The following is a 27658-nucleotide window of genomic DNA, read 5'->3' as shown; positions in this document are numbered from 1 at the left end:
AAACTCTGTGAAACCTGTTAATGGAAAAATAATTGTCACAAGAATTATGTAATCATTTACCAAGGATTGAAGGGTAACAAGAATAGGAAATGAAGAGGAGACATAAAAAGGACATATTTTTCAAAGTAACAGGAGTGGAAAGTGGCAAATCAATGCTTGAGAACTTTTGGCATAAGCCCAGGAAAAGGAAAATAACAGTGAAATCTCAATGTTTGAGGATTATCCTAAGCTTCCAAGAGTTCTAATTGCTTCTCACCTAAACTAATTCATGTTAATAGTCCCCTCGTTTCTTTTATTTAGCCTTTGCTTACATGGTGTAACATAAAACTGACACTTTTATTAATAAGTTTTAAAGATCCATTGAATAGAGTGTATGAATTATTTAATGGCCAGAAAAGTGGTGGACAAGCTGATTTAGGCAAAGATAGAACAATCCATTCAAGGAAAAATATTCTGAAAATGTATCAGGTGATCCTTTGTGATGAAAATCCTCTTCTCCAGTATTATTTAAATTTTATTTTCTTTTTACTTTAGCAAAAGGAAAATTCTTTTCAATTTTGATAAGCTGGCAAGGCTAATTTTTATAAGCCATGATCTGATTAACAGACCATAAAATAGAAGAAATTTAAAACAAAATTAGTGTCTGCTAAGATTAGATACACACATATATACACATAGAGATAGATATGGATATATGTATAAATAATATAAGAGCTAGCTGGGGAAGAAGCCAGGTGGAATTATAGCAATCTAATCTAGGAGATAAATCTCTAATTATTCATTCAATAGAGAGATAAAAAGAGAAAAAGATTTTTTAAAAAATTAATCTGCTTAGAGTATTCCAACTTTAGATGGACTTTCTACTAAAGCCCAGAGAGGAGTTTCCCAAATAATTGGGGTAAAAAATTATTTAGAGGGTATTGGGAAGAAACAGATTAATCTAAAAGCTAGACTTAAATCAGCTGTGTCCTAAACATAGAAGCCTGATGTGCTACTGTAGACAAAAAGACCAAAAAAGTATCCACCAAAATACTGAAAATAATAAAATAACCTAACAAGCTGTAGCTATAAAACTATACCACCTATGTATCTAGATTACTGGGTACAATTTTGGTCACAGGACAGGCATATGATGGTTGAAACGCAAAGCTAGTTTTTGGAGCAGGGTTGTCTCCCATTAGATATTTAAGCTTTTAGTCTTTATGAAGAATTAAAAAAAAAAAAAAATTCATCCTTACTCCTCTGAAGAAGGGGGAAAAGACCTTCCTTCATGGTCAGGACTTGATTCAACTATAACTTCGAAAACATTTTATAATCTTGCTTTAAAGTAACTAGTAATACATATACAGCATTTTTAAAATTTGAACACTTTGTTTTATTAGATTTTATTTTTAAAAACTTTAGACTCATAGAAGTTGCAAAAATAGTAATGTTCCCAAGTACCCTATACCCAGCTTCCCTTATTAACATCTGACATAACCATAGTACAATTATCAAAACTGGGAAATTGATAGTAGTATAATACTGTAAACCAAACTACAGACTTTATTTGGATTTCAGCAGTTTACCATGCACTCATTTGTTTCTGTATAGTTTTATAAAACTGTATCACATGTATAGATTTGTATAACCACCACAATCAGGATATAGAACTATTTCAACATCCCAAAGAAACTCCTTCAGCTACCTCTTTATAGCCACAATCTCACCCTAACTCTAACCTGTGAGAACTAATGACCTGTCTCTATCACTATAATTTTCTCATATCAATGCTATATAAATGGCATCATTTAGTATGTAAACATTTGCGATTGGTTTTTGCACTTGCCATAATGCACCTAAAATCCATCCAAGTTATTATATTTATCAATAGTTTGTTCTGCTTTATTGCTGAATTGTAGTCCATTGTATGTAGTTTGTTTATCCATTCACCCACTGAATTTGGGTTGACTCCACTTTTGGGCTTTTACAGATAAAGCTGCTGTCAACATTTATGTATGAGTATCATTTTACATTCCCATCAGCAAGGTGTAAAAAATCCCGTGGCTCTGCATCCTCACCAGGACTTGGCATTGTTTTTTTTTTTTTTTTTTGATTAATTTATTTTTTTATGGTGACATTGGTTAGCAAAATCCAATAAGTTCAGCTGTACATTTTAATAGTAAGGCATATATATATTAACATTGTGTGTTCACTTCCTATAGTTAGATTTCTTTCTGTCACCACATATTTGACCCCCTTTACCCCATCAACCTCCCCCACTTCCCCTCTGGTAACCACTAGTCTATTGTCCACATCCATGAGACTTGGTATTGTTGATGATAGTTTTTATTTTAGCCATTCGAATACATAGTGGTTTCTAATGGTGGTTTTCATTTGCCTTTCCTTAAATTAATGGCTGATGATTTGGTACATCTTTTCATGTGCTTATTTACTATTCATATATCCTCTACAGTAAAGTGTCCATTCAAGTATTTTGCCCATTTTCTAATTAATTTTCTAGTTTCTAGTTTTATTATTGAGAATTCGAAGAAATAAAACTTCATCTATCAAGTCTTTCCTAGTTACCATCTTACTCCTCCTCTTAAGCAGGCAGGTAGTCAACATTCCCTCATTTGAACAAAATACTGCTAAAATTTTATAGCAATGCTTTCATTGTGATGATAAAAACTTACCGACTTTTGTTTTCTGCTTAGCACCTCTACTCTATTATAAGCTCTGAGGGCAGGGACTGTGTTATTTATCTTTACTTTCCCAGCGCCAAGTACTGTATCTAGCCATAAGGGCAGATGGGTCTCAAAGTTTCTTAAGTAAGTGTCAAGAATCATATTTGCATGCACTAAATTCATTACTCTAAGTCCTTTTATTAAGATAAATAAAGCGATTGATATTATATCTTTACTTACTCCCATTCTTAAGAGTGATGTCATCTGAAAATGAGCTCCCAAATTTAGCTAAATAATTTATTCTATTCAAAAAGACATTTTCAAGGTTTTTAAAAAACTACTATTAAACCTGCCTCAATTTATCTTAAAATAGCTGCTATCCTAATCCTTTAGACAAGCAATCCTCAGCCATTTCTCCCATGATATGCAACTTATGATGTATGATACATTTCCAAGGGCAAACAATTCCTGTTACCTAATTATATCTCCACTCCTACTCCCCAGCTCAAAGAATATGCCAGAATAAAAATCAGTGAGAAAAATATTATCATAGTGATAACTCTGAATTCACTCTCACTTGCTTTTTAAAGACTGTATTTAAATAAATGTGAATAAATTTCAAAATTATTTGCAAAACCACTGTTAAATTTTCACTACCAATGAAGGAATTATCTTTCTGACACAGCTCAAAATCATTACTGAGACACTAGATGGGAACTGCTAATTACTGGAACTAGCTTCAAGTCTCTTTCTAAGGAGTAGCAGTGATATTTAATATTAGAGAAAAAATTGCACTCTCTTCTTTTCCTCAGTGGATCACATGAAGATAGTCTCCTCAACCAAGGTAAAAAAAACCCCACATGCACACTCAACTGTTAGGTAGTGCTACTGTAGCTATTATCATTAACACAAAGTAGATGGTCAAAAATGGGACCAGTATCTCTACTATTTCACAGGTTCAACAAGTTCATGGAACTAGAAGACTGTACTACTCAGCCAAGTGCTATTTGATAAACACAGATCAACATAGGTTTTTAAAACCACAAAGCATTCTAGTATTGGCTATTCGAATGATTACTTACCAATATACATGTCCCAACAATGAAAGAGTAAAGCAGGCTGAATCACCAAACTCAGTAACAATATCATCATGGCTTTTTTGTTTGTTAAACACCCCACCAGATAAGATCTGTTCCCCTTCTGCAAGCCTTTAAAACACAAATTTACAGATTAAAAAGGTCAATATAAAAAGGTCTGAGTGTAAAGACATTCTTCATTACCAACGAACCTCTTACTAGAGAGATAGGTAAAGTAAAAATTTCATGATACCTTTAGAATACCAAATAAACTTGTACTTAGAATTATTTAGGACACTGGGCATTTACGATCTTAAAATTCCAGTCTTGCCTTTAAAAATATAATCAGTTAAATTTAGTCTCTGTATATACAAGTCTCCTCTGAACAACACACACATTACTCATGTCGAAAGAAAGGGAAGACCATTATACTGGGGGGAAAATGTGAATGATTTTTCATTAACAGATGTGGTGACCCTTCTTAGTTCTATAATTCCTTGAAATAGAAATTTGCAAGCAAATTAAGTAAGATTAACATACTTTAATTAAAAATGGTATACTTATGGCCTCAGTCATTTTTAGGTTTATAAATGAAACCTGAATACCACTTCATCTCTTATTTGTCATTTATGTTTCCTTGATATAGAAAATTACAAATGTTCCCTAAAGAAAAAAATCTGCCTGACTTCAGTATATATTTTTAGCATATCAAAATTTATAATGGTTTGTATTTTGAAGTTTTTTCCAAATCATCATGTAGAAAACACTCAAGTGCATTTACACATAAAATTTAATATCTAAAATTCCTTTACTGTCAGTGGAATTTTTTTAAAAACTATAAATTTTTATGAGATAAGAATATCTAATTTAAGAATTGGCTTAAGAAACTGGTAAATTAGATAAATAGATTTTTCAGAATCTAACATTAGAATCTTTGGAGTAAAAGTAATTCAGTAACAAATGTTATAGATATTGTAGCTAGCTTTAATTTAAAAGTCATCAATTAGACACTGGACAAATGAAATATTTATTGAACTGTGGCGACTTTATGAGACTTATTTGTATCCTTTCACTGTAAACCTACGAACTAAATACACATACAGGCTTCCACAATTATCTATTACTTTTACCATTATTCAATCTCTTATAACATAGAAAAAGAGTTTAACAGAACATAACTACCGATACCTCTAACTACGTCCAGATTCAGAGTTGGGACAGCTGATTTGGTTTTATAATTATAAGGTGCAAAAGAAGTATTCTCCATTGCTTCAAAGGGGTAGGAGCAGTGGTTCCCAAACAGAATAATCTTGAAAGGCAAATAATTACACAACTGCCTAGATACAAGGGAGCATTAATCTCAGGTGAACTGGTAAATAGGTTTTCAGGCTTATTCCAATTAGTCTAACAAAGAAAGCAAAGGAAAGGAAAGAACACTTGGATAGGAATTAGTTATAACTTAAGTTTCTCCAGAGTTAAATTCTATTATTTATTACCATAACAATGAAATCTTTTCATAACAAAAATAATAATGCTGTAGGCAATATATAAACATTCCAAAAGTTACTGAAATAGACAAATCTCTACTACCAAAAAACAGGGGAGAAACAGAGTCAATCAGACTTTAAACCATCGAAAGAATTTTATCCAAAATTCTACAATGTAAGTAGGAACAAAATTAGAAAAGATCTTAAAAACTTACTTGCTGAGATCAACACAACATTTTGCAAGCAGGTATTTACACTGCGGTGTAGTACAACTGTGTCCTTTCAAGAGTCGATACGCTTTATACGCCTTTCCTGAGCGGTAATAACAGGTTGCCAATAAAAACAAGGCTTCTTCTGAGTGTACTAAGAACACATATAAAAAAAAGGCTATTATTCAGTAGGTTGAATGGTAATCACTGTTTATCTGGCAATAAACAAGTTTAGCAACAAAAAAATTAGGCATGTTGTTATTTAATTTAAAACAATCATTTATTAATCCACATTTGAATTAAGGAGAAATACTTTACTGATAAAAATGTTAGTTCCCCAAGTCCTGATTACCATCTTCCTACAAGGAACTAAGGAGATACACTGAAGACAACCATGGTATTCTCTGTACATCCTTAAGAAAAGTAAACACACACACACACACACATGCTCTCTCTCTTTCTCTCTCCTACCTTTAAGAAATTTGACTACCAGTGAAGCATCTTGTTTTTATGTAATATTTTTCTAATAGACCCTTCGAGAGGATAGAAGTTAAATTTCACTAGAGAGGGAAACTCAAGGTTATAAATTACCAATTTGAAATCATTTCTACGTCACAGTTACGGTAATTAAACCACTCTCCAACGGCAAGAGCTAATATTTCATCAACTTGTCCCCTATCTTTATATTAAGAAATACTTTCGTCTTAGTTAATAAAATGTAGCTACCTCCTACCTCCACAATTTACTCTCTTCCATACCGACCACAAAGGGGATAAAAAGAAAGAGGGAAAACCACAAATCTGTGTTTCTAAAAAATGGGTTATGTAATAATCTCGGTGGGCTGAGGGATCCTCTAAGCCAGTGGTTCTCAAAGTGTGGTTCCTGTACCAGCATCAGCATGACTTGGGAGCCTGTAAGAAATGGAAATTCTTGGGCTCCACCTCAGACCCACTAAATCAATACTTATGGGAGTAGGCAACAGCAGTCAGGGGTGTAACAAACCCTTCAGGTGATCCTGATGGACGCTAAAGTTTGAGAATCACTGTTCTAAAGTACAAGATAAAATTGTCCTATCTTCCTGAAAAGTTCACTCAAAGATTTGGGATAAAAAAGTTATTTAAAATTTTACTCTTATAAAGTTTTGTGTTTTTTTTGGTGGGGGTCATATACATGTGCAAGTAAAATCCAACAGAACCCTTCTTCTCTGGTCTATCTTAAGATTCATATACAAATTCATATACAAAGAATGATAGGTAGCGAATGATAAATTCTGGCATAAATGTGTTAATAGGGTGGTACAGTAGTTTTAGCACTTCAGAAGCAAACAAAAATGAATGGGGAGCTCTACTGCAATGGGAACATTGCTAATTTCACTGAACTACAGGTGCTAATTCCTATGAATTAGAAAGTGATTTCTTCTGGGTCTTGCAAAGGCCTACTAGTTTCTTGTCACCTTATAAATTAAGTCTTTTAACATAAGTCCAAAATAATTAAAAGGGGTTTAAACTTACATCCTCCACATCCATTTTCACCACATAGGAAGGTGAATTAGTCCTTCAGTGCTTCCAAACCAGATAGACACCTCTTCTTCAGGATGATTTATAATCTAAATAAGCAGCCTTTTCCAAAATGGACCAATTTGGGCAAGACTTAAGTTTGTTGAGGTGATTGTTCTCTACTTGGCCTTGATGAACTCTACAAATACCATAGAGAGCTCCTTAGATGTTAAAAGTACTTTGCTTGCTGTGCTATCATGAACCCTGATGTTTTAAGTATTCAAAGATGTGATATATGTTTCATCTTGATTACCTTTTAAAGTTCTTACATCAACTATAGGCATTATGCACATGGATTAGAGCACTGACCCTAGAGCCAAACTGTTGGGTGCAGATTCTGGCACCAGCCCTTATTAGCTACGTGACTTGGGGCAAGTTAACTTCTCCAATCCTCTGTTTTCATCTGTAAAATAAGGACATAGTGATACCTAGCTCCAAGGGTTGCTGTTAAGATTAAATGGGTTAATATATGTAAAGTACCTAGAGTAGTGCCTGATACATAGTAAAAGCTATATGTGCTATTATTAAATTATTATTATTGGCATTCTCCTACATTTATAATACCTGAATAGTCATTTGATATTAATGTGGGGTATACACATATGTGGCATTGAGCCACATAAGTGGCTGAAGTAATTCCATTTCATCATTCTTTTTTTTTTTTTTTTTGCTGATTGCTTTCACTTGCTTGGGTGCTGTATTTTTCATATTGTATGATTTGTTTCATCTTTCAGTCATTTATGTTGTCGAACACTTCATCTACATATACAACTTCAGTATTTTAATATTAGTCTCAATTTTTATTTTCTCTACATTTGTTTACATCTTAACCTATAGTACTAACTGGTTTCACATTTGTTGTCCAGGATGAGGTTAATAATGTTTTAAATACTTTGAACCCATGCTTGGAGTAAATACACCATAGGTGAGAGGGCTGGAGGAAATTTAAAAAGTCTCCTTCGTTTTTGAAGGGGAAAGTGGCAATATGAGGAGAAAGCAGATGGCCAGACAGTGTAGGGCTTTGCAAGCTATGTAAAGATTTAGGGATAGATCCATAATTAGACATCTCTGAAGCATTCTAAAGGAGAAAAGTAAAGAGAATGGGTTGATTTGTGAGGATGGGAAGGGAAAAGCCAAGGAAGAGTAGATATGGGAAAATCAGCTAGGAAGCTTTAGTATCTTAGATTAGGGCGGGAACATTATAAATCCAGCTTTGCATGCACTAAGTTTGATGTGCATGATGTCTGCGTGAAACATCTAAGTTAATGCAGTTAAATAGTTGAGTCTTGGATAAAATAAGTTCATTGGAAAGAGCAGAGTCTTAATTCACTAACACATAATAAAAATGAAAACTGACAGTTAAAAAAAATTTTTTTAATCTTTTTTACTGGCAAGAATTTAACCATGACAGTAAAAGGATAGGCCAATGGGCCAGACATCCTTTCAGTCCTTTCAGTGACTTGAATTTCTAGCAGCAAGATTTATTTATCAAAATTTCTACGAATTGGCCTAAAATGATACATTATATCACATTTTTAGTAGTATTCTAGACATTCCCCTCAATGATAAACTTAACACAACCTGGTAAATAATTTTTTTTTATGTTGCCAGTTGTAGTCACATATTTCTGTGAGTTTGGGCTTTTAACATCATGGCTAAGAGAAGAGAAACTGATGCTAAACTTTTTACTCTGATTCAGTTCTCTTCAACTGAGCCCAATTTACTGAAATCTATATACCCAGTGCAATTTCTACATCTGGCCCATTAATCATTAAGACAGGTAGAACACTGGGGAACAATCTGATGGTAACGAAATGAATTCATATTAAAAAATAAATATTTTACAGTATAAGATGCAAAGCCTATATTAAAATAAAACACTAGATTTCAAGCAATTTTGAGCTTTGGACTAGGACCCTCGAAATAACTTAAGGAATGCATACTGACACAATGCCTTCAGTTTTTTCTTTTTCCTTTTCTTTTGCCAGTTACAACCACCAGTCCTGTAGAGTATTTATAGATAGCAATTTTCCATCTTTTCTTAGAGGTTCTGGGCATTTCCTTATTTTAAAGAAATGCACGCAAAACTTAAGACTAGTTAATTTTCTGAATTTAAATAAATCATCTCTCTCGCTCCAAGGATCTACCATATTAGTTGTATTAATATATTCTTTGCCCATATAGTCTAAGATTATTTCTACTGTTCTAACCGCTTATTTATTCATTCCTAACAGTTAAACTATATGTAATTTCAATTAAGAACCTTAGAAAATTTCAGAGGCACTACACGCTATCTTTCAGAACAAGGAGAAAAGCTTTAAATCTATGTTCTGTCCAAAAGGTTAACCAATTTGCAATGGAGAAAAACCCTGGTCACGGAGATCGGGTATTGGCAGTGGGAAGGAAAATAGGTGCTTAAATGGTGGAAGGGGATGTGGAGGGAGATGATAAGATTAGGACGGTTTTCCAAACAGCAAGTCTCAATTCACTCGTGGATTGTGAAGTCAATTTGCTGGGTATCAAACTACACCTCAACAACAACAAACACTCAAATAGAAAGTATCAGAGTACAAGATCTGAAAAGCCACTTTATTAGAATACGCTAGGGAGTGAGGGAACTTATAAAGGACTACAGATTATATTGTTCTTAAATAGATACTTCTCCTTTTAAAGATGAGGAAAATTAGGCTCAGAATAACTTCTTTACTAAGATCAAATGGCTAATGAATATCTGAGTTGAGATTTTCTCTTACACTATCTGCTTATACCACCGTCTTAGGCAGGCTATCTATGAAATTTTTAGGAGAAAGACAAACGAGTGATGAGGAACTAGTGAAACAAATTATTTCAAGAATTTGACTTAACAGAGGATCCTACCTATCAACTTCTTTAACTTCACGCCCTGTTGGGTATTTTTCTCTAAAACACAGGAGCCATCACTAGTGGCATAGGAGACCACTGAACAAAGGGGTAAATGGGTTATATCTAGCATACCGACTCTGACAACTAATACTGTAAGCCAGTAACACTGTGTTGACAAGAATTCTGAGGCTGGTTCAGTGGGAACAAGTACTGAGATGGTTAGTAATGACTAATGGTAAATCAGAGGAGTAGCATGTATTTGCTACCTTCAGCAGAGTCAGAGAGATCTACCACTTACTGCCTGTGAACACTGGTCTTAGTTTCTTCATTTCTAAAATGGCAATAGCAATGTCTATAGAATTATTGAACACTAAATAAGGAATTAATATTAAAAGTACTTAGAGTACATAGTACACAGTTAAGAAATCAATAAACAGTATATATAAGTTACTGTTGTCATTATTACTGAGCTAGAATAGCATCTGTTCTCACTGTATTTAAATTCTAAAATCTTTCCTCATAGAAATATAGTTATAAAGTATCTTAAGTCCTATATTGAGAGAAACTAACATTTACTGAGCAACTTTCCAAGTGTTAAGCACTGTATCAGACACAGAGAGAAAATGAATTAAATAGCTTTATGTGGCTTAGTCTGGAATCCTGCCAATTATCTGAATTTGCAATGACTAATTTACAATCTTTTGGAGTTTAACTATAATAAACTAGAAACTGCCTATGTTTTAATAGACAAGTTTGAAAAAGAAATAAGTATAAGACAGCAAAACATGCTGCCTAGGTATCAATGAAAATATATGAAAGTAGGTTATTCATAAAATACCTTGCTTTTACACAATTGAGCAGAGTAGGGTAATCTATTTTATTATCATCCTTTCTCTCACTCCTTCTCACTCTCCTAAATCTTTTCATTGGGACCTCAAGACTCCTGCTCCACAGATCTTCCCACTTTCCTTACTGTACTCCTGGTCTCCCTTGAGGACCTGATAGCACTCTCAAAGAGAATACTAGTTTCCTCATATCCCACTTATATCAGTGTCAAGGTAAGTCTGGTCTCCTTTTCACTTCTCAAAACTATTTCAAAGCATTACTCTTTACCATTTTGTGAAATCCAATGCTCCTGAAGTTCATTCCTTCTTCTCATAACTCTCAGCTATGAAATTCAGGACATTCTTCTTCATTAATGATAGAATTTTACACACCTGGTCTTCCTCTCCTACATTATGCTCATATAGCTTCCAATTCAACCTCAACTAGACTTCTAGTACCTTTTATGTTGTCTCTTATTTACCAATCCCTTTCTGTGTTAATGTTCCTAGTTAGTTTATATTTCCTGGTCCACATCTTGTCTCTTCTTTATGTTCTTATTCCTTGCTCTTTTGTGACACATGCCTGACAAACTCCTAACATTGACCTTTTGATGCTTCTGGTAGGTTACTAAACACTACTAGAGTAAAATCATACAACTGTGCAGAAAAGTTTGCACTATCAATTCATGCAGGAACAAACCACACACAAAATAAAGCTCATCAACAACCGTAAAAAAATAAAAATAAAAACTCTTGGCAAGTAATCTAATGGGAGCTTATATAAAAAGTAGGAAAATTAAACACACACACGCCTGAGGAAAAAGAATGAAGCATTGTATCATGTTGGAAAGGCTATATATAGTAAGGAGTCAATCCTGCCTAAATTGATTTATAGGTGGTGTGTATGGTTACAGGTTAGCATTGATCAAAATATTTGTGAAACTTCAAAGCAAAAATAAAATGCACATAGAAATATGAAAGTATAAAAAAAGATAAAGACTTCTTACTAAAGAATAAATTAGAAAGGAAAAAATGATAGGAGAAAAGACAGTCCTTAATAAATATTAAAAGACAATATAAAGAGTTAATTATAAAATGGATAGATATTGGGTTAAAATAGAAAAATAACTATTGGAAGATAGGAGAGATTCTAAAGAAAGCAAATATTTTTTTAAAAATTTAATATAAAACCAAGAAAATACCATGTGGGAAAGAAAAAAGAATTATTTATTAATTTTTAAAAAATTATCAAGAACCATATATTGATCGTAGTTATAAAAAGATGACAATTTTCCAGGTACTAACGCAACAGGAGAGAGTATACATGACAAAAGTTGATGAGTTCAATGACAAAAATTTTAAATATCAGAATAATAAAAATAAATAGAATTAAAATAAAAAAGCAACAATCTGGATATAGATTACAAAACAGGAATAAATTTAAAACAAATATGTGATAAAACACTCATAATTCCTCATAGTTATAAAAATGCAAGACAAAATACCTCACAATTTTCAGGTATGTAAAAATACATTCAAATCTTAGACTGATAGGACCATAAAGGAAGTCTTACATGGTTGGTGACACACCAGATTACACCCCTCTCAGCTAAGTTATCAACTGGGCAAAAAGTAATTTGTTGTAGAACTGATGACACTCTTTGACTTGTAAATTCCATTTTAGAATATACAATCCAAGGAAATGACTTAAAAAAAAAAAAAAAAAGGCTGCACATAGTTATGTATATTATCACCTTAGAAAGAGAATTACAATAATTAATGACAGAAATAAAACATATATTACTAGATGTTTACTGAGCATTTATTATCATGCCAGAAAACTGTGCTTTAAATGCATTATCTCATTTGATTCTTCAATTCTATGAGGCAATTATTATAGATGAGAAATCTGAAATACTCAGACATAAAATAACTTGACCAAAGTATACAACTGTATATTTAAGCAACAGGGTTAGGGTTTGTACTGAGGCTGTAGACTCCAATCCATGCTCTTCACCACATAATATTAGAACAAATAAAAAACCTGGAAAAATATATCTAAAGATTGGAAAAGATTAAGTAAACCACAGTGTAAAACCTGAAGCAACTCTACACAGTTATTTAAAGTAGCATATAAGGAAGCTATACAGATATAGGGGAAAGTTTTTATGAACTAATATCAATCAAAAAAAAAAAAGATACTTAGAATCTTGTTACAGTTATAAAAAGTGATGGAATTCATATATTTTCTTCATTTATGGTTCTACAGAAATGAATATATTACAAACCTTCTGCATACAGTCGTTCTGCAAGGAAAACCGCATCTCGGTAAGCATAGTGGTTTAGTGCTTGCCATATAGCAGCCTGCAAATGGAGAAAAAGAACATAAATATACAAACATACAGAGTTTCAAGGTAACTCCTAGCTCAGAGACTTGCATATAATCCTCAAATCAACATCCAATTCCTAATTTAAGTAATAAAACCTCAATGCCCACAGTGCAAACTCTAAAGTGTGTTATATAAGGCCCTTCACATATCGGAATTTACTCACTGGACTCTCCAAGGACTTTTAGGCCTCTGACTTTGTACTTCCTTTTCCTTCACTGGGGAATGCAGACTCCCTCATCTATCTCATAAATTGCTCATCTCTAAAGACTCAGTTTAACAACTACTTCATAAAGCTTTCTTGGCTGATCTCTAGCCATTTTTTTTTTTTTTGGTAAACATACCAATTCTAGTATAAGTAGTCATATTACCAGTTATTTGTTTGCAGGTCTGCCTACCCCACTAAACTATATTGCTCTAAACTTACAGTGGTGGTTTTCAATAATTTTTCATGATACATGTGAGTGAGATGTTCAAATGTATGTCATCCATCCACAAAAACTTCCCCAGTGAATTACCTTTAATGCCATCCTATTATCCACTACTCAAGGAAGCATATTAAAATACAAATGAGTAAAGCTATCATAGGAATAACCTTTAATCTATTTGAAGATACTTTTTCTTTTATAGAGTTATGAAACATTAAGTATATATCAGATAGAACATTTTAAGTAATAATAAACAAAAATATTTAGACCCATGTATTCCCTATCCAGCTCAAGAAATAAAATAGTACCAATATTTTTGAAGTCCATTATGCGCTCCTCATTGGTCACATAATTTTTCTCTAACTTAAAGAAGCAACTACCATCCTTAATTTTGTTAATCTTTCTCTTGGTTTTCTTCACAATTTTTTATATTTGTATGTATCATCTTTAAGCAATGTAACATTTAGTTTACTGTTCTGAATTTTAAATAAATGCAATCATATTATATGTATTCTGCTATGATTTGCTTTTGTAACCCAATATTATGTTCTGAAAATTCATCCTTGATGAGGTGTAGCTGGAGTTCATACATTTTGATTGCTGAATAATATTTCCATTGTATAAATATACCAAAATGTATTTTATCCATTTTACAGAATATGAACATTTGCGTTATTTCTAGGTTGTTTTTTTTTCCAGTCATAATGTTGCAATAAAAACTCTTGTATTCATCTCTTGGGGTAGATGTTTAAGAATCTCTCCAAATTAGGATATATGCTTAAGAACGAAATTACTGGACTGATGAGTATATACATGTTCATCTTTACTAGGCAATGTCAAATTACTTTCTGAAATTGTAGGTTTAATTTACATGCCTACCAACAATCTATGAGCTCCCTTTACTTCACATCCTTTTCTACACTAAGTACTGTCAAACTTACCAATCTGATAGATGTAAGATGCTTATCTAGTGCTTTTAATCAGCATTTCTCTGAATAATAAAATGAGGTTGTGTTCATTGTAATTCATTTCATGTTTATTTGGCTTCTGGCAAATGCCTCTTCATGTGTCATACATTTTTCTGTTGGGCGATTTGCCTTCTGTTTTACCCAGCATTTTTAGGAGCACTAAACGAGAAGTTTTCTTTAATTTTGAGTGTGTCATATAAACTATGCATATGTAAATTATGTGTTTATATATTTATATTTTACTTAGCATCTTTAGGATCACTAAACCTCAGGAGTTTCTTTTAACCCATCTGGGTTTAACTTTTAGTCTGCCATAAGATATAAAAGTCTTCGAATAATTTTCTTAAAAAATAAATTATTCATTAGCTTACATATTTTTAGTAACTACTTTTGAGATATCTCACAACTGATCATGATATAAGTGCTTTTTATTTTTAGCATGTATACCAGTTGATAATTTGTTGAATGATTTAAAAGTTACAATAAAACCAGTAAGTTCTGATGACCTAATGAAGATCACTAGCTAACATTATAACAGTAAATCTAGATTACATTATTAAGTGATTAATATCCTTTGGATGTAGTAAAGCTCAAATATTTGAATGAACAAGCAAATGTTTAATAACATTGCTATATTATTCATTATAATTTTTAAAATTAAAAGTGCTAACAGTAGTTGATGACTTAACCCAGGGTTATATTTTTCTATTTCCTCAAGAAAAAAATGGTAAATAGACTTCATTTGGGATCTCTAAAGCCTCTTGTTTATTTAATCTTATTGTCTATATAGCCTAAATTTTATAAAGTCTCAGAGATGTCTTATCTGACCATTCCTGTCTAGGTGCAAGGGAAAGGAAGGTGAGAATTTAAACTTACTTTTGAGTAAGCTATATCCACACAGGCAGCACTTTTTCTTCAATGTTAATGTTCTTAATCCAGTCATTTCTCACCACTTCAAGAAACTTTGCTACTCAAAGTGTGGTTCTTGGTGCAGCAACATTAGCATCTCCCGGGAGCTTTCTAGAAGCATGAAATCTTAGACCCCACCCCTACTAAATCAGAATATATTTTAACAAGATCCCCCGGTGATTTTTATGCATATTAAAGTTCAAAGAGGACTGACTAAAAGACTTATTCTAATTAAAAACATCCCTGCTCAGCAGAATCCCCAAAGCCAAAGAGGTTGTTTCATTTAATGTTCATTCAAAATGTTGTGACTAAAATAATTTCTCATTCTTCAGATCATATCCCTTTGCTTTAAAAGAAAGATTTGAATTACTCAAATTCCATGGCCTCTTCTTTGTAGGTCTTCATGTTTCTTCTTGGCCCTCACCCATTTCTTATACCTAATAAAACATCCTACATGTTAATGGAAACAAATTACAACACCATCTCCTTTCATAATCCACCCCAATTAATTGGGCTACAGGGAAATCTCCCTTTGGTCTGAAATTGAATATCAACGCCATTTTACTCTTCTCCAATATTTTCAGAAGTGGTTGGCATAGTCTGTAACATGATTCCAACATATATGCATAAAAATTATTTATTTCCTCTAAATAAGGGAAACCCTGGAATTTTCAGATGCTAATAAACTACATACTAAAGACCATTTGTTGCCAAAAAGCCCAATTTGTTGCAATAGCCCTACCCATAATTTACAGAGGAGAAAGGGGTTCATAAATTGTAATTTTGCCATACTTCAGTTCTCTGCCAGATGGCATATATCATTGTTTCTAGAATACCTCTAATAAATTAATCCTACAATTCCCCTCAATCTCATAGAAAGGAATACTTAGAATACTGAAATATCATACCATACTCTGAAGACTCAGTAATTGGAGGGCACTCTCTATTACTTGGGGAATAAAGAAGATGGGAAAAGAAAAATGGCCACTAAATACCAACAGGACCTGTTAAGAAGTACTGTTAGATTACTATATGATTCTTTCCCAGTAAGAGCTACTTAAATAAAAAGTTACCCAAAACAGGCTATGCTGAAACAGCCAGCACCCCCAATAAAATGTTCCCATATTTGCTGCTGATAACTCTTCTACATACCATTAGCCAAGTATCTGAGGTTCCCACTCCTTACTACTTGTTGGCTTTGCTTCTCCTGATAACATTTGCCTGTGGTGGGTGTCAACAACATATTTAGCAATTTAGAGTACAAAGGTATACTATTATTGTTAGGAAACATTACTGATTCCAGCATAATTTATCATGAATGATAAAGCAATTGGGAGGGGGGATCTTTTTTAACTTTTCTGAACTGCAGGGCTCTACTATTGATTCATTCAATAAATATTTACTGAGCACCTATGTGTGCCAGGCATTTTCTAGACTTGGGAGTACAGTAATTAACAAATAGTTTGTTCTGATGGAGTACCTTTTAGAGTTACTCCAGTCAACATTGGTGGCTATTAATCCTTGCTTGATGGTACTGTACCTCAAATTCACTGAATTACAATCCCTGAAAGTTGAGGTTGAGTTTGGATATTCTTATTTTTAAAACTTTTTACTGGTAAACATTCAGGGTTCAGAACCATTCTTCTTCATTTCTAGATAAGTAGTTCCCCTTCCTTTTACAGTATATTCTTGAAAAACTCATGAAAGCTATGGGGATCCCCCAAAAAAGCACATGCACATATATACGGAAAATCTATATACAGTGGTGGCGGTTCACAGACATCTTGCTTGGTTCTAAGAATTACTGGTCTAGCTGATGTGAGACAGCATTAGAGCCTGATATACAATAGATGCTGAATAAATATTTGTGGAATTAAATTTAGATACAGTAGTCTCCCTTGGTCTGTGGGGAATATGTTCTAAGACTCCGAGTGGATGCCTAAAACTGAATAGTACCAAACCCTACATATGCTATGTTTTTACTTATACATATATACCTATGACAAAGTTTAATTTATAAATTAGACAGTAAAAGATTAATAATAACTAAAATAAAATAGAACAACTGTTACAATATACTGTGTTAAAAGTTATGTGAATTAGTCTCTCTCTCAAAATCTTATTGTACTGTGCTTACCTTTCAACTTATAGGAAGTACTTTATGGTTTCTCTTTGGCATGTATGAATTGCTAACATCATTACTCTTGTGCTTTGAGGACATTATTAGGCAAAATAAGGGTTACTTGAACATAAGCACTGTGATACCGCAACAGTCAATTTGATGATAAGAAGGCTGTGCAGTGAATACTAGACAAAGGGATGATTCACGTCCTGGGTGAGATGGCGCAGGACGATGCTAGATTTCACTACACTACTCAGAATAGTGTGCAAATTAAAACATATGAATTATTTCTGGAACTTTCCATTTACTATTTCTAGAGTACAGTAGATCATGGGTAAGGAAGGATGGGGTGGGGTGGGGTAGGGTGCGGTGGGGTGGGGTGGCTACTGCATTTAGAAGAAAGGGGAGAGATGAGCTCCTGACCTAGAAGGGCGCCTTCTCTTTGCACATTAGAGACTACGACAGTACTAGTGTCTTGAGTGCTAATGCTGCTCACACTGGGAGAGGTGCTCCTTGTTTGAAACTCAAAATGCTTTTTCACTATACAAGGTCACAGACAATGGGTAAGTATACATGAAATAATAAACATACTGATAATTCAATTTGGGTACATTATGGATTTAAAAGGTTTTATTGGGCTGATTAGTGAGTGACCATCTTTTTAGAATTGCACCGAGAAAGGTACCTAGAATCTAGACTCTTTTCTAGTCTCAGTCCAAAACAGAATCTTCTTTTAAAACCTCTTAAAGACCACTTTCCTAAGTGGTCTTCTTGCCTGTGAGCTGTTAATATAATCCATCCTGTCCCTGAATTACCTTCCTTAAATATCATCACTGCTAAACAGAAGACTACAGTGAGAGGCCCGAGTCCAAATCCACATTCCACAACTTACTAGTTTTGTGTCTTGGGCAAGTAACTTCACATCTCTTAAGTCTTAGTTTCTCCATTTAAAGCAGAAGATTCCATCCAGTAAAGTACATAATGGTTCCTAGCACATACCTACTCAATAATTACTCAATACATTTTAGCTGCTACCATCCTCAATATCATCATGTCTTCCTCCCTGATCAAAACTTTCTAATGATTCCTCTTGGACAGCTTTCAAAATTTACAAAATAATTATCTCCAGATAAAGCACAATCTCCTCAGTAAACTATTCGAATCCCATCTGTGGTATTGGCTTTAACCTTCCTTTCACAGCTGTTTTCACATCTCACCAAAGGTGCCTATAGTCTAGAACCAGAAAAAGCCTCCATAGGTCCCTAAACATCCTCTGTATTTTATATTTCAGAGTTTTTGCTAACACTGTTGCCTCTGTTTGAGCTGTTCTTTGTCTTTAACCTCTACCTCCTGAAATTTTACTTATCCTTCCTTTAAAATTCAGTTTACACATTCCTCTACCTTACATGAAACCTTCACTGATCTATCCTGTGTAATATTAATTACTCCATTTACTGAACATACAAGCTTTCAGAAGCCCAATCTGGAGATAAAACGCAAGTTAAGACATTCCTATTATAATTAACTTTTACTAATATGAATAAAAGGGGACATTAATGTTGACAGTATAAATACAAAATAACATCTATTTGTTTCTTCTCTGACCCAATAAGTAAAACATTAAAGAGCAAAGGAAGCAAGAATCTAGTAAGGAGATATGGGTCAGAAGGGTTGGCACAGATTAGGGGGCAATAAAATCTCTTAGTGGTGTGATTTGTAACAACCTGGAAGATATCCGGATTTTTCTGGTTAATAGCAACCTAGATCGTGTCATATATTTCCCTCCATACTACTATCATTTGTCTTATTACCTTACTCAGTATGCCCACCACTTTTGAAACACATCATTTATTCAGTCAGTAAATATTTATTGAGCATCTACTTTGTTTGCTATACAACCCTGATTTCAGCTAAAAAAAAAAAAGCAAAAAAAACCCCCAAAACTTAACCAACTTGAGAAAATGAAGTTCGTCAGGTAGGCTGCACAAAGCCATAACATTTTGGATTTTCAGCTCTCTACTGACAATAAGAAACCATGAATAAGCCAGACATTCATTATTTCATAGGCACCTATTTGGTCACTGTCATTGTGGTCAATGTGTTTTTGTTTCTTTTATCAAATAATCAGGAAGCTGAACTTTAGAACAAAAATATGTGGTATTGGCAAGGGGTAAATTTAAGAGCAGGTTTTAAATACATTGCAGAGTCATTGCTATCTAACCTATATCTCCTCTACATTACAACATAGCAAAGACAGATAAAAGGTAAGGTGATAAACTATGAATGTTCTCTTTAAGAGAATTTCAACACTGGGACTACATCATCATCATCATCATAATACCCAACAAGCTAAAGGGTATTCGAATCTAATTTAACTCAACAATTATTTCATGAATGCTTAATATGACCGCCACATCCCAATCCAGGGCAGATAAATGGAATCCCTCTGACACTTACTAATCAAGATGACCAAGTCACTTTTCTGAGCTTTAGTTTTAGTCATCTGTAAAATAAGGATAAAAACACCTCTGAGATAAGTCTAATAGTGCTTGGCTGACTTCTAAACCCCATAAGAACTGATGAGTCCTTCCAGTGTTCTACCAGATCACATATGACCTAGGGTTCTGGCACCATGCATATAGCTATCTTTCAAAATGATACTCATTTAAATTAGGCAACTGGAGTAATAATGAAAGAGAGAAACTCAATCTTTCAGTGGTTTCTCATTGTCCTTAACGGTAAAAACCAAAGCCACCAAACCAGGCAGTATGGTATAGTCTGTTCTTATCTCTCCAATTAATCTTGTATCACATTCTCTTATGCTCTCTGTGCTAGCACAACAACCGTCATCAGCCCCTCAAACCTGCCATGTTACCCTCCTGCCAAAGGTCTTTTAAACGTCCAATTCGTTTTACCAGTCACGCTCCCTGTTTCTTCCAAACCATGCAAATTCTAGTCATTCTTTAAACTTCTTTCTCAGGGAAGCCTTTTTTGGGACCCTCAGATGAGATTAGGCATTCTTATACACTCTAACAGCACCAAGTACCTTTCTTTTATAATACTCTCATTGTTATAATTTACATTTATTTAAGAGAGTACTGTATAATATCTTCCTTACTATCACATAAACTCTAGAAATGTAGGGATCTGTTTTTACTCATTATTATAATCCCAGCATCTGTCATATACATTTTAAGCAAGTGTTTAATTAATGTACATTGAATAAATAAACAAATGATCTTTTACTTCTGGCAGTCCTCCCATTGCTAGCATCTTATAAATTAGTCTCAGCCTTAAGTTTCTCTGTATTCTTATATATCCAATAGTTGAGGATCTCTGGAAATTTCTATTAGAAGAAACTCCATGGCACATAGAAGAATTATTTTGTATTGCAAATAATCACTACCTAATTACTCTTTTATAAAATATGAGGATTTCTTAAGAACTTGTTTAATTTTGTTGTAAATGAAAGAGCATGGTGAGTAGAAAGAATATACCCAGGATTTGATGCTGGAGACCTTTGCTCAAAGTTGTGTGCCAGTACTTCTAGCAGTGTGACTTTGGGGGAATTCTCTTTAACTTTTCTCAGCCTCAATTTCCTCATCTGAAAAATGGAGCTCTATTTCTTGGACCTGTGTGGATTAAATGAAATGATACATATATAGTGCTCCTAAGTATACTGACTGGCGCACATTAGGCACTTAAAACCATATTCTTTCCCATCTCTTAATATAAATAAATTCTATAAATATGTATATATACATATATATAACAGTTTCCTTCATATAATATCTCCCAGCATATCTGCCACAATTTTTTTTGTGACATATAAGTCACAAAAGATGCAAATGATTCACCAGCTACCTTAGTACTACTTACTACTGATCACTATGAAATTTTGACACGTATATATTACAGCTATAAAGTCCCAGAACTCTGAACTTTTTTTCTTTTTAAAATTAAGAAATGGGAGAAATAAAGTACTATATGCAAGAGTTCTATCCATTTCTGATTTTAAATCAAGCTTTGCTAAGAACAAAATTCCTTTATCACCAATTCTTAAGAGGGTCATAAAGGGATAGTGAAGGCAGTCAACTCAAGCTTCCATATATTTCAGTTGTAAAACTTGCCACTTCAGAGAATGACACATACAACTTCCAATATCACTCTGCTCAAGCACCTCTAAATTCCTGAGTGATGGTGTCTCTTTTGGGGAATGGGGTGAGGAATGGACTATTCTACCACAAATTGGTAGCTGATAGCAAGCAGGGCTGAGATTACCTCCCTATTCATCTACTTCTGTCCAACTGCTTGGGTAGATTTGCCCCTAAAAGAGTATCACTTCAAGAGTTCTACAAATTAAAGCCACATAGGTGAAATGCTGTTAAAAGTTATGAAGCCAAACAGAGCACCACCACCCCTCCACCAAAAAAAAAAAGTTTAAAAGACAAATTCTGATTAAATTAATGGGTTAGTCATAGCTTGCATTAATATAAAAGATATATCAACAGCATAAAAATTAAATGGCAAAGTTCCTTGCTTGCTCTTCTTAAATAAGAAATATTATTTAAAAATATTAATAAACCTCTGTAAGTTGTTTTATACTTCCTGTTAAAAAGAAAATAGTTGCCTTTTTTTAGACCATAAAAAATAGATGCTAAAAAGCTTCAGACAATATAAGAAAGTATAAGAAATAAAAAAACAACACTGGTGGAATTTTCCTATCATACATTACAATTTCTAGAACTCTAGTTTAGTTCTACATCAGGGGTTCTTAATCTGGGCAAATTTGCTCCGCTAGGGATATTTAGCAATGTCTGGGGGGCATTTTTGGTTGTCACAAATGGAGGGGCATCTAGTAGATAGAGGCCAGGGACGCTGCAAAACACTCCACAATACACAGGACAATGTCCCCCACAACAAAGAATTCACTTGCCCAAACGTGCCAAAATGGAGAAACCCTGGTGTACGTTACCATCTAACTAGATTTTTCTACTAGCCTATATGTCTCCCTAACTCTTGTCTCATCTCTCCTTCCCAATAGCCCCAGATTAATCTTCATGAAGCAGTGCTTTCATTACAAAATTCTTCTGTTCAAAACTTATAATAGCTATTTATTACAATACATCAAATCTAAACTCCTCAGTCTGGATGTGAAGTCCCCTATAACCCGATTCTACCTGGCTAACAAAACCTTATGTCTTGCTGCTCTCAATTTCCATCCTAGCCAAGGCTATAACATTTTACTATTCTCTTGTTCCTAAGCACCACTCTCAAATTTGGGCTTTTGCTCATGTCACTCCATGCCGAAAACGCTCTCCATCTTCTCTACCAATTCAAATGCTTCCCATCTTCTAAAGCTTTAAGTTCTACTCCTTCAAGAAGCTTTCCCATTTTTCCAGTCTGCAAGGATCTTTTCTGAATTCCTTTAATATTGTCTATGCAACCAAATACATAATGACTTACACCATCTAATTATTCCCGTTAAGCATTCTTATCTTCTCAACAAGACTAGACCACTCAAAAGATTAGAGATTATATCTCCACATTTCTACTGGCTGGTTTCAAATAGCTCCAACTTAATTTGTACAAGATGGAATTGTACTCTTTCAAATGTGTCTACTCCTCTCAAAGGATTCTCCATTTGTTTAATGGCACCATCGAAATGAAATCCAGGCAGCTGTCATTAAACTGCTCTCCCATCCAATCAATTTCCATGACTCATTGGTTCTAACTCTGAAACAGCTCTTGAATTTATCTACCTTTTCCTACTTCACTGCTATCATTTTAGTCTGTTACCTTCATCCCAAGACAGTTTTTACTACGGCCTCCCTCCTTCCATTACATTTCTCATAAAGATCACACCAACCCTCTGCTGAAAATCCTTCAATGATTCCTCACTATCCTTGCAATGAAAACAGCCTTCCATTACTATGCAACTCCAGCCACATCCGCCTTCATTCAGTTCTTCCAATGCCAAGTTCTGCTTAGTCTTAGGGACTCTGTGCATGCTGTTTTCTCTTAATGCTCTTCAAATTACTATTTCCTTCTCAACCTTCAGATCTCAGCTTCAATGTTATTTGCTTAAACAGGTCTTTCCTGACATCCTTTTAAGAGAAAGTTTTAGAATGTCTTTTATACTCTTTTGTGCTTGGCACATCACAGGTGCATAGGATTCTTTCCACTTCGATTTTTTCATTGAGGCTGCTTAACTTTTTGCTGTTTTGCAGTACCTCCTTTGGTGGTCCAACTACAGACCTGACACCTGAGTTTGCTGTCAGGTCCCTCCTATTATTAGGTCTCTTTCCTAATACTCTATTTAAAATATACTTCTTATTACAGTTTGTAATTATCGATTTGTGAATACTTGTCTACTGCTTTCTCTCAACAGACCATAAGCACAAGGGCTATATTAGGATACCAGTCCATAAAGGAATTAAATTATTGTGTACTTGCAATGACTTCTTCCTCCACCCTCACTTCCCAAAGCTTATTCTCCCAGTTCAGGTACTATGTAGCACTGTCTGCAAGACACTATATTGAAGATACTACCTAAATGTAATCTAATTTCCAAAAGAAACATTCACAAACAAACATATTTCAGCTAACAGGAATATATAAATTTTTGAATGAAGATCAAATAGTCTAATGCCTATTGATTTATCAATTTAGCTATACATATATATTTTAAAAATCACAAAATATATTTAGGAATTTCATTATTTTTCCTACTTTCATTGAACAAAACAATTTTCCTGAAACTGTTCACATGTATCTTTGACATCAACAAGGCCTTTTTATTTATTTTGTGTGTGTGGGGGTATCTAACACAATTTTCTTGAATATACCACCTTTGATTTTAAGTTACCTGAAATATGGTACTCTGAATCCATGTCAGATGCTGTCCCTGTACATCTTATCCCAAGCCAAAAGTATTCCTTCGTGATCTAATGATCTCTAAAACAATATTAGGTATATAGTACCCACTTATCATACTGCTTAATAAGGTGATTTTTACAAGGCTTGTTTACAACTTTATCCAACACTTCTAATTGTGAAGCCCTACCTCTAGGAATAATTGATAAATCTATTAAAATGTCTTTGCTTTTTTTGATCAGTTTCATCAGGTGAACTGTACAAACGTCCGAATCCAAAGTAGCACTGATTGAAGTCACTTAGAAAAGTGTCTTCCTCAGTTATATTAAAAATATTTGACAGAATTTCTGCCTTATAATGGGAGAGATTTTTGTAAAGACTCAAGAGGTACCAAAGTTTTGCCACCCCAAAATTTGTCTTTTAGGATATTGATTTTAAGCTGGTTACTAAGAAATAAAAGACTCAGAACCTTTTGATTCTCCCCATTTACCTGCCTAAAGGAATTTAGTTAGATAGAAAAAGGAGGGGAGCATCACCTTAACATCACAATAAAAACTAAATGTGGCAAAAAGTGAGAAACTTATCAAAGCCTGTTTGTTGAGCTTCCTTCTGTGTCCCATTGTTTCTGGATGGCCCAGCAAGAATCTGTTTACCACATTTGCTCTAACTTGCCTACCTGTGAATTGCCTGCCTACTTTTCCTTTGAAATCCCAGATGCCTGCCCCGCTTCACCTTTGTCCAAAATGGCATATAAAAAAACCCTCAATTGCCCTATGTGTCTTCAGGTCTCATTTTTATGGCACCCCCCCATGTACATCCATAATAAATTTTGGATGTTTTCTTCTGTTAATCTGTCTTGGGTTACTCTGATTATTAGCCCAGCTAGAACTTAGAAAGTGGGGAGAAAGTTAGTTTTTTGCACTCCCAAAGACAACAAAATGAGAAATAATTTAGAGAAGGAGCTTACATTTAGGCTTACATGGTATATCAGACTGACTATGCCATGTTAAAACTTGAAAGGAAAAAAAAAGCAGAAAACAGTTATTCTCATTTTTTCTCTCAACTTTTTCCTATGCCTAGCAATGCCATGAACCTTGAGGTATCCCAAGATAGGAAACAATTTTCCAACTTACTCTCATTCCTTTGCATACACAATCACCCACACCATTTATGTTTTTTAAAGAAACATAGATAGCATCTTATTTATCTGTCTTATTTTTATTCTCCTTCTTACTAATTTCTTCCCAGTATAGCTAAAGTTGCTTGTTCCTGCCAATGCTCCAGACCCCTTCTTGAATGGCTTCTTCTAATACTATAAATCGCAACCAAAATTTTCACCTATCCATATCCTAATACTTCTTGCCATCATCCCCAAATCTAATGGACAAAGGTTGTGTGCAAAAAACTCAAGCAAACCAAATTCAACTTCTAAGCCTTGAAAATACTTAAGTGCATCATTACTGACAAGAGTATTTTAAGGAAAAAGAGGAATTCTGAGGGGTACTACATATTTTTCTTCTCCATGCTTTTATACAAGTTGAAATTATTATTAAATACTGGTTATAGGCTAGCAATACAACTAGTTTATCGATAATTTTAGAAGGCTTTTGGGGCCAGAGAAGGCAAATGTATCAATTATTAAGACAAAATTACAAGAATATGAAACAGAAATTAAATAACTTGAGTGATCTACTTACCGTTTAAGGTACAGATAGCAACTTTTAATTTCATGTTAGGCCTCGAAAAAAAAAAATCTTAAAAGGTACTCTTTACTAGTAAGAGGAATTTGAATTTAATAGCTTTGGAAGCACTGGTACAACCTACAAACAGGTAAATATCCTAAGATGGACTCCCACATTATACTAATTCAAACAATAATAGCTGCTATATGTAAAGAGTTGCAGAAGAAGCCAACTAGCAGAAATTGGTATTTTATCCTGTGAAGAAAAATTAAGGAAATCTAGAAGTGGTGATGTATTAAAATATTTACTGTATGCTATCACAGGCCTATTAAGGGTAATATGAATTAATTTCTAAAATCGTTGCTAACTTCGAAATAAAGAAAGTCCATGACTTGATGACAGTGGTTGATAGAGGTCAACTCTCCTAATCAAGTCAAAAAATCAAATGGTGGGTTGAAAGTCTTCCAGACCTGGTCCCTCACCAAGGGACAAAAGATTCAGTTCCTTCAGATGGCAGGGGGAAAATGACTTGGCAACGCATCCACTAAGGTTTCCTCCATGCCAAAAGAGCACTGTGCGTCAAAGCATACCTTGTTGTGGTAGCGACAGTGAAATGGATGGAAAAACCATTATTAGTCTTTCGTTTCCTGAACGCCTTATAAACATGCACTGAAACACTCTTGATCCCCATCAGAGGCCATGGAAAAATCCCAGATTTGCCGTGTCCACCCTTCCCCTTCTATAGGTGCTTGCCCCTCAGCAGTGGGCCTTGGAGTTCTCCTCTTAGATCATTGTTCAGTGAGAAATTCAATGAGTGAGAAAGCAACGTGGGCTAGTAAGTCTGTTACCAAAATAGAAATTAGTATTAAAAATACCGATCCCTCTACCCTCTCAAATAAAACAAAAACAACCCCCTCCCCCCACGCAAACTTGCCCCACCATTATGAGGATCGTACAGCTCTGATCAACTGTGATTCCCAATCATCCTTTAGGTAACAGAGCACCTGGGGCGAGTTTTCGCAACCCCCCTCCCTATCTCTCACCCCGGCCAGGGCCAGGCCCCTAGACTGACAGGAGGGGCTAGCCGGACGTCGGCTCGGAGTGGAAGAGAGGTATTATCGCCCAATGCCGCTCACACTAGGGGCAGAAGTAACATAGGACCAGAGGTAACACGGCTTAGGTTGTGGGTAAGGCCTCAGAACTGACGAGAAGACAGGCAGGACCCGGCATAAGGGGAGGCGGGAGAAGGAGCCGGGCCTAGGCCGCACCAGGCCGCGGGGTGGCCATACGCGGCTTCCCGACTGGGGCTGCGAGCCTAGCCACAGGGAAGGACGTTATCATTACCTGGACGGGTTCCTGCAGCACCGTCATCCTTGAGGCTCAAGCCCACTTTCTGCAGTGCCTCAGGCCCCCCCCGTAGCGGCTACGGCCCGGCCAGCCCCGGCTCATTTAAACTCACCAGCGACCGTTACCGGGGGATGGGGGCGGCCGAGCGACTGCCGAGCACCTCCGAGCGGGACACGGAAATACCCGAAGTGGAGAGGTCCGCGCGGAAGACAGACGGAAAAGACCGAAGGAGGCCGGAAATGCACGAGGTGAATCGGCG

At 34.7% G+C, this 27658-nt stretch overlaps 1 protein-coding gene across 9 annotated transcripts in view; it reads right to left on the bottom strand.

Annotated features, from left to right (window-relative positions):
• CDC27 (cell division cycle 27) overlaps positions 1–27577 on the bottom strand; it is a 59759-nt gene extending 32182 nt beyond the window's left edge. For 2 of the 9 annotated variants that reach the window (XM_023521584.1, XM_023521585.1), the window contains exons 1-4: positions 27397–27576; positions 12969–13044; positions 5445–5592; positions 3749–3874 (exon numbers count right to left, since the gene is read on the bottom strand). In XM_023521584.1, the coding sequence (XP_023377352.1) occupies positions 3749–3874; positions 5445–5592; positions 12969–13044; positions 27397–27423 (377 nt within the window). In that variant the 5' untranslated portion in view covers positions 27424–27576. Of the gene's footprint in view, positions 1–3748; positions 3875–5444; positions 5617–12968; positions 13045–27396 lie in introns of those variants that run through there. The other 7 variants (XM_023521586.1, XM_023521588.1, XM_023521582.1 and 4 more) reach the window with 6 other exon arrangements.
• Positions 27578–27658: the final 81 nt, after the last annotated feature.

Source organism: Pteropus vampyrus, unplaced genomic scaffold (genome assembly GCF_000151845.1).
Source record: "Pteropus vampyrus isolate Shadow unplaced genomic scaffold, Pvam_2.0 Scaffold306, whole genome shotgun sequence".
NCBI lineage: Eukaryota > Metazoa > Chordata > Mammalia > Chiroptera > Pteropodidae > Pteropus > Pteropus vampyrus.
This window is presented reverse-complemented; position numbering and strand designations above follow the sequence as displayed.